At 51.1% G+C, this 8751-nt stretch overlaps 1 protein-coding gene across 2 annotated transcripts in view; it reads right to left on the bottom strand.

The window, feature by feature from the left end:
• URGCP (upregulator of cell proliferation) overlaps positions 1-5521 on the bottom strand; it is a 28306-nt gene extending 22785 nt beyond the window's left edge. The window contains exon 1 of one of the 2 annotated variants that reach the window (XM_047095852.1): positions 5476-5521. In XM_047095852.1, the coding sequence (XP_046951808.1) occupies positions 5476-5489 (14 nt within the window). In that variant the 5' untranslated portion in view covers positions 5490-5521. The remainder of the gene's footprint in view (positions 1-5475) is intronic. The other variant, XM_047095853.1, reaches the window with a different exon arrangement.
• Positions 5522-8751: the final 3230 nt, after the last annotated feature.

An 8751-nucleotide genomic window follows, 5' to 3' on the forward strand; every position in this document is an offset into this window, starting at 1 on the left:
GTCTCCCTCTCTCTCTCTGCCCCTCCCCCGTTCATGCTCTGTCTCTCTCTGTCCCAAAAATAAATAAACGTTGAAAAATCAGAGCCGGGAAGGCTTCATAAAGTCACAAGGCAAACGACAACAGGAGAAGTCTTTGTAACACAAATGGCAAAAGGCTGGTTTTCTCCATGTACGAAAAGCTACAAATCCACAAGAAAAAGCCAAGACTCCAAAGAGAAAAGTGAGACAGGACATCTCCAAAATGCATGTCAGGTTTAAAACAAAACAAGGAGGACCCAGAGCCCGGCTGTGCCCTGGAGTCGGGGGGTAAGGATGCCTCCTGGGTGGGACCTGGGCACCATGCCTGCGTTTCCACAAAAGTCCTTTCACACCTTTTGAGATTTGTACCGTGTGTGCATTACTTGTTGTGAGAAATAAGGCAGCTAATGGGGTGCCTGGGTGGCTCAGTCAGTTAAGCGTCCGACTCTTGATTTTGGCTCAGGTTGTGATCTCTCAATTCGTGGGATAGAGCCCTGTGTCAGGTTCTGCCAGTGTGGAGCCTGCCTGGGCTTCTCTTTCTATCCCTCCCCTGCTCATGCTCTTTCTCAAAATAAAGAAATAAACTTTAAAAATTTTTTTTAAAAAAGAACACTCCCTGACTGGAAAGCCCCTGACACTCGTGGTCCTGGGTAGGATGCCCTTCCCTAAGCTGGACAGAGGCCGGCAGCACGGCCATCCCGCCCGATCAAGCACTGGCCCTCCACCACGGCTAGGTGAGCTTTGCTGAGCTGCTCTGCACAGCCAGGGACGCTTTGCCTACAACGCCCCTCGTCGCTCTCCCTTCTTCTCCAGTGGGGGACACCCTGAGGGCTGGTGTGGCTCCTTGGGGAATGGGCAGGGGGAGGAGGTGGCAAAGTCTGCAGCCTGCTGGTAAGACCGCATCCCTTCCCCAGGAACGACAGCAGCCACTGAGCGGGCAAAGAGCTCCTCACAGACTTCTCCTGGAGCAGACACACACCTTGCCTGAGTTCCTCAGTGTCTCCACCCCACAGTGCGTTTGTGGGTCCTCTCCTCCCCCCTGGTGTGAAGAGCCCATCTGGACCAGGCCAGGCTCTGGCAGGAAAGCTGAACCCGTCCCAGAAGGCGAAGCCCCAGATCCTTTCCTTCCCCACAAAATGATGGTGTTAGGAGAGGATCTTCCTGGATAGGAATGATAAACAGTTAAAATAAAGTCTCAGATACTTTTAAATGTGTGGTGCATGATGGGGGGGCACCTACACCAGCAGACTTGCTCACCTCTTGCTCTTCTGTTCGGGGACAGGCCTCACTGTGTTACATCTCACTTACGGGGTGTACATGGCTAGAACCCAATGTCAACAATGGGATCAAAGCCACTGGGACTATTTCTGAGGGAACACAAGCAGTCAGGTAGGAAGTTTCTATCTTTAAAGACCCAGTGAGTGAATATGCCATTAGCTTCCTAGTTCTTTTTTTTTTTTTTTACTTTTTTTTAATGATTTTATTATTTATTTTTGAGAGAGAGAGAGAGAGCAAGCATGAGCAGGGGAGGGGCAGAGAAAGAGGGAGACACGGAATCCGAAGCAGGCTCCAGGCTCTGAGCCAACGTGGGGCTCGACATCATGAACTGTGAGATCACGACCTGAGCTGAAGTTGGACACTTAACTGACTGAGTCCCCCAGGCACCCCAGCTTCCTACTTCTTAACTCAGTAATTCCATCAGACAAGCAAAACTTTTAAAGTCTGATGTCGTGTGTTGGGAGGTGCAGAGAGGGAAGGTGGTGTGACCCCTTGTGAGGACACTTCAGTAGTTTCAGGCCCCCTGACCACAACACCCAGTTCTTTGAACCTACTCTAGAAAAAGGTATGTGCATGTCCAGGGGAGACGTGATGTGTGGCATCATCTTACAGAGAAAACTGGAAACCTCCCTAACTATGTAACATGACCATGTCACATGATATGATATAAATGTCAAGATTTAGGTAGATCTGATCCTGGTTCTGACATGTTGGCTGAGGACAGCAAACTGCAGAATAGCATGAGAGCATTTAAGTAAAAACAGAACAAATACATGCTCTGAAAAGCAAACTGTGTTATGTATATTTTCCCACAATAAAAAAATGGGGCGGGGGGGACAGAGCAAAGAACAAACATAATGTGTAAATGCACAGGAAAATGTCAGAATAGTTGCCTAGTTAAGACACAGGGGCAGGGGGTGGGGGGCAGGGAACGACACTCCAGGCGTATCTGGAAGTCTGTCTCTCTGATAAGAACAGCCTAATTAAAAATACACCAGGGACGCCTGGGTGGCTCAGTCGGTACAGGCCATGATCTCGCAGTCTGTGAGTTCGAGCCCCACGTCGGGCTCTGTGCTGACAGCTCGGAGCCTAGAGCTTGCTTCAGATTCTGTGTCTCCCTCTCTCTCTTTCTGCCCCTCCCCCACTCACACTCTGTGTGTCTCTCTCTCTCTCAAAAAATAAATAAATATTTTAAAAACTAAAAAAAAAAAAGAAGAAGATTCTTGGGGCGCCTGGGTGGCTCAGTCAGTTAAGCATCCGACTTCGGCTCAGGCCATGATCTCGCAGTCTGTGAGTTCGAGCCCCACGTCGGGCTCTGTGCTGACAGCTCAGAGCCTAGAGCTTGCTTCAGATTCTGTGTCTCCCTCTCTCTCTTTCTGCCCCTCCCCCACTCATGCTCTGTGTCTCTCTGTCAAAAATAAATAAGCATTAAAAAAAAAATACACCAAAAATTTAAAAGTGGTAGTTTATGGAAATTTGGATTACATTTGATTTTGATTTTGTTTTATACTTTTTTTGTTTTTTAAATTATATGCCATTAACAATCAAATGTAAATATATTTAGCCCATGTAATCCAGGTTTGCTGTCCCTCCAAGTGAGTGTAGATGAGTGGCTGTAAGGCTCCTGAGGTAAGAGCCCCTTCAAGATGGGCTGTGGACAACAAAGGCTACAGACCTTGGTCCCACCAACATACTCGCTGACCCCTGACACTGCACAGGAACCCTGAAAGCCCACCAATGAATCATGGACCCCAGGTTAAGAACTTCTGATTTAGACAACATTTAAAACCACAGAAATAGGGGCGCCTGGATGGCTCAATCGGTTAAGCATCTGACTGTCCACAACAGCTCAGGTCATGATCTCACAGTTTGTGGGATCGAGCCCCGTGTTGGGCTCTGTGCTGACAGGGTGGAGCCTGCTTGGGAATCTCTGTCTCTCTCTCTCGCTGCCCCTCCCCCAGTCATGTTCTCTTTCTCTCTCAAAAATAAACTTAAAAAAAAAAAAAAAAAAAAACCACCACAGAAACGCCACAATCTGGCAGAGAACACATTGGGATTACAGAAATGGACTACAGACTCCCCGGCCCCCGGGAGTCCTGACAGCAAAGGCACAGGCAGAGCACAGAAGACTAGCCATGGGGCAGCAAGGAGTGAAGGCCGGCAGGATGGAGCTGACGGTAGCAGGGTGAGGAGCTCCGTGTGTTCCGGCCCCACCACGCTGCTGTCACATGGACTCCCCCTCAGTGAGCAGTGGGCAGCGAGCCCACAAACGAGGCCAGGCCCACAGTCTGGCCAGGCACCCTGGTCTCTGCATAGCTCTAAACTCATGGGGCTGGGGGTCACCTCAGATGTATCCTTCCCTGTGATGCCCGCTTTCTCACCATTTCCTTCTGCAAAATGCCCAGCCCATCAGTAAGGGTCTCTTTCTTCTCTCCCAGCTCTCTTGCAGAGATTCACTTAGGAGAGAAGATGGGATTCAGAGGTGCCTCCATGAACAGCCCAGGAGAAATCACAGATCCCTTCCCATCCCTGCCCTGATGCCCTGGACTAGTTTCCACAGTACCGAGTCCAGCAGGCTGGACGTCTGCTGGTCAGCTGACTGAGACAGGCGAGAAAGTCCCAGGAAGTCAGGTCTTCCTGGCTGGACTCTGCCCTACCAGTGAAACCTGCAGAGTAGACACCCAGGGGTTATATCTGGAAGTACGACTGTCCCCAAATGCGTATATGCCACAATGAGTGACAGTTCTCTCTACAAAATAAAATAAAGCAAAATTAAAGTTTTGTGACCTCAGCTCTGCAATGAGTACATGTCAGAAAACTACAGTTTAGTACTAACTGCAGACTCATGGGGACACCCGCTATGGTACAATATCAAATCTAAACTAATGCCACCTGCTACAGGACACCACTTAGGTAGAGCCTGCTGGCTCTGAGAGGGCTTACCAGGCCACCATAAACTCCACCTCTGACCCAGGTCTAAAAGGAGTGTGCTGGGACACCAAATGGGCCATCACGTTTGGAAGACCAGACAGCAGCCACACCACAGGCTCAGACATCACCCTGCCTCGCCTGCTCCCAACAAGAGGGGCCAGAACATGGTGGGACCTTGAACCCTCTGGAATCAGTCTGCCTTCTGAGGGATGGGCCAGTGTTTATTCTACTTATGAACTCAAGAGTCCTGGGCACTTTATGACCAGAGCTCCCCAGACCTAGAAAGCCTGCAGGTAGATGGAAAAGATCCACCACTTGGTTATCACAAACCCCCTGCTCCATGGAGGCTGAGGACAGAGCCAGCCCCCACCTGTAAGAGGCCTGACACCCACCATCTCTACCCCACTGGAGCTGCTACCACAGCCACCAGGTCTAAGACCCTCTGAATGTAGACAGTAGTCAAAAAAAGAATTTTACCAACTAAAGCAATGACCTTGAGGCTAATTTTCCTCCTCTGTGAACTGAGGTATTGGATTAACTGTCATTCCCAGCTTTCATGACCACTTATATTATGGAAGCAAAAACTAATTACAGTTCATTGCTGAGGTTTTATTTCACAAGTAAGGAATTTTTTCAAAAATTACGAACTCTGTGTGTCACCATCTTTTCCTCAAGAAAGAACATTTTAGCACCCAGGCGGTGGAAAGCGGTGATGTCAGAACAGGGGCTGCCACCCTATCGGGGCCCGCGGCCCTGGCCTGACCCGAGTCCCGACCCGAAGCCCCAGCCGGCCCGGCAGAGGCCTCCCCTACCCCCAGGGACCCCCCCCCCTACGGGGACCCCCGGGGACCCTCGGGCTGCGCCCCGCGGGGTGGGGGGAGGGCCCGGCATCCGCTCCCAGAGAGCAAGTGGAAAACAGCTGCGCAGGGCAGGGCGGGGGCGCCGGCCGACCGGGCTCCGGGCCCTCGGGGCCCAGCGGCTCCCGGATTCCGGGCCGCGCCCCCGTCCTGCTCCCAGTCCCCCGCCCGGCCGCCCCCGACCCGCGCCCCCGCGCCCTCCCCCCCCCCCCCGCCCGGCCGCGCCCGCCCAAGGTCTGCTGAAGGCCCGCGGGGCCCGGCGGGCGGGGGTCCGGGCTGGGGGCTGTGGGCCAGGGGCAGTGAAGGCGGCCCGCGCCCGCACCTGCACCCGGACGCCCCCACCCCGCGGCCCGCAGACCCCTCCCCGGCGCGGCCTGAGCGCCTCACTCACCCGGGCGACGCCATCAGCGCGGCGAGGTCTCGGCGCTGCCGCCGCCTCCGCTTCCTCCGCGCCGAGCGCCTCCGCCGGGGAGGGGCCTCGCGCCGGCCACGGCCGCCCGCCCGGGCCGCTCCGGACGGCAGGGGTGCGGGGAGGGGGCCCGGGCCGCTCGGGGACGGGTCCGGGATGGTGGTGGGGCGCTCTGGAAGGTATCCCAGGGCGCTCGGGGAGGGGGTCCGGGGCGATGGGGGGCGCTCGGGGAGCGGTCCCGGGGCGGCGGGAAGGGGGCCCGGGGTGGTGGTGGGGCGCTCGGGAGGGAGCCCAGGGCGGCGGGGAGAGAGTCCGGGGCGATGGGGGGCGCTCGGGGAGCGGTCCCGGGGCGGCGGGGAGGGGGCCCGGGGTGGTGGTGGGGAGGGAGCCCAGGGCGCTTGGGGAGGGGGTCCGGGGCGATGGGGGGCGCTCGGGGAGCGGTCCCGGGGCGGCGGGGGGCGATCCGGGAGGAGGCGCGGGTCAGCAGAGGGAGGCGCTCGGGGAGGGGGCCCGGGACAGTGGATCGGGGCGCTTGGGGAGGAACGCAGGGGTTCGTTGGAAGCGCGCCTGGGAGCGGTGGGGTTCGCCGAGCTTTTGGAGGTGTTGGGAGAGGGCCCAGTATCGTCTCCCAGCGGCCTTGGGCGGGGGTGGGGGCGACACAGCACCGGCTTGGACCCGGAGCAGGGCGACCGCGGCGGCCCACCTGCCCGGGTGCCCGCGGGCCAGGACTCTCGGACGGGTGCCTAGGTTGCCAAACCAACCGAACACCTGTCCCGGGGCCACGAAGCTGCGGCGGGACTGGGTGAAGTGGACACCTCCCTGCGATCTGAGTTTAATTTCTGTAAGGAAAGCGTTTCTTTAGCCCAGGAGAGCAAGGCGTTGTGACTACTATTAAACAAGTGGTAACTTTGCTATTTCTTACTTGATTAAGTGCTGTCTTGCATGAGTTGCTGGCCTCTCTGAGCCAGTTACCCCGTGTAAAATGTGTATAAAAGTACACTGTTCATCTCTAAGGACCGTGGAGCACTTTTATTATTCTTTACGTTGTGTTATTAAGCAATAATAATGAGTCTGGGGTTCCCACAGTGGGTTTCACAGGCACCATCTGTGAGTGCTTGAGCCTCAGTTGCTGTTTCAGCAAAATGAGTTTTCAAAAATAAATGAGCTCTTGTAAGTGAAAACGCCTGACAAAAAGCTCTGGAAAATATAAACCACTGTTGATCACATTTCTGTGTTATATTCGGTATTATTGATAATCAATATTTTGTTTTCACTGCTAATAAGAATGAGAGATAGCAAAGCAATGACTGAAAACCTTGCCTCTGGAGCCAGAATATCTGGGTTGAAATCTGAGAGCCACCAATTACCAACTCTGGAAACATGGGCAAGATAGAATCTTCTCAGGGCCATAGTTTACTCATTTGAAAAGTCAGGTAGAAATAGGTGCCTTTTTCTGAGGGTCGAATGAGTTAATATTTGTACAGTGACTAATACATTGGCTGGTGCATGGTCTCTTCCCCTTCGTGAAAATCCATATACCGTTGTGAGGATCCGTGTTCCCTTCAGTAAAATGGAAGCTCACGGAATTGCTGCCCTAAGTTCAGAAGGTAATTAATGCTCTGTAAAGGGAGTTAAGTAAATCCACAGGGGCTTCGAGACCCCAAATCGGAAGAAATCTCAGAGGACCAGGGTTAGGAAGAGTTTGGGAGCGGACAACTGTTAAATGGCCTAGTTCAAGGCAGTAATGATTGCTACTAGAATGAGGGAGGTCAGATAATTTTTTTAAATAAACTTAGTTAAATTTAAAATATATTTTATGGGGCACCAGGGTGGCTCAGTCAGTTAAGCATCCAACTCTGGATTTTGGCCCAGGCCATGATCTCATAGTAGTGAGACAGAGCCCACATCTCCTTGGGCTCTGTGCTGGGTATAGAGCTTGCTTAAGATTCTCTCTCTCCCTCTCTCTCTCTGCCCCTCCCTCACCTCAAAAATAAATACATAAATACATAAATAATACTTTAAAGTAATAACTATATACAAGGTCTCCGATATATTATTCTTCCTTAACATAAGTTTTAGTGTGTGTGCCATTTCACTGCCTGGTGGATGATTCTGTTCTAACCAGCCATATTGTTGGACATAAATACTGCTGCAGTATTCATTATTATAAGGAATATGGACAATAAATGTCCTCATAGCCAAAACTCCCCAACCATGATTACTTCATCCAGTAATCATCCATGATTATTTTCCTTAAGCCAAGTTTCCAGGAGCTGTATTTCTAGGTCAGATGATATTAGTATTTTAAGTCTTTTCAGATAAATATATAATATACATATATACATACAAGCAAACACATACATATATACTAATACACACGTATATACACTCACACATATATACACACATGAAAACACATATACGTGCCGATAACATGTATATATGCACTTACATATATACACATACATATATACATATGGACAACACATATACATACACTTACATATTTAAACGTACCTATACACAAACCTACAGATTACTCTCCCAGCATAGTCACCAACACCGGTAATAGTGCCAGTTTCCCAAAACTCACTCTGTAAATTTCACAATTTCTTTTATTGCCAGTGTGATAGGTTAAAAAAACAGTATTTTGGCAAAATGGCTCACTAGGAAGTTCCCGCTTCTCATATCCCCACAGAAACGTGAAGAAAACCACCTGAAACTCTCTGAACTAATTGTGTAGAGGCTCTGAACACCCAAGATTTACAGCAACCAAGCAAACACTCAAGCAAGGAAAGGTCATATTTAAAATTGCAGGAAAGTTCAGTAGCATTTTTAATTGCCTTGTCCCACCCCTTCCCCACAGTAGCAGTGGCCTTGGCCTTCAACAGGTAGTATCCAGTTTCCCAGTCCCCACAGACTCATTGCCTTCAACAGGCCTTATTCACAAACTACCTTAGAACAAACGGTAAAGGGAGTCCTTCCGACTGAAATGGCAGGGCACTATGGGTAAGAGACAACCCTAAAACCTGAAACTATAAAACTCTTGGAAGAAAACCTAGGGAAAAAGCTAAATACTGCACTCTGCAATGAATTCTTGGATAAAACACCAAAAGCACAGGCAACAATAGCAAAAAATAGACGAATGAGATTATATCAAACTGAAAAACAAATGCACAGCAAAGGAAACAATCAGCAAAACGAAAAGGCAACCTAGGGAATGGAAGAAATTATTTGCAAACCACAAATCCCATATGA

The sequence above is a fragment of the Lynx rufus genome, unplaced genomic scaffold (assembly GCF_022079265.1).
Source record: "Lynx rufus isolate CCGP_SWC_20201006 ecotype Redwood Valley unplaced genomic scaffold, mLynRuf1.p SCAF_4, whole genome shotgun sequence".
NCBI lineage: Eukaryota > Metazoa > Chordata > Mammalia > Carnivora > Felidae > Lynx > Lynx rufus.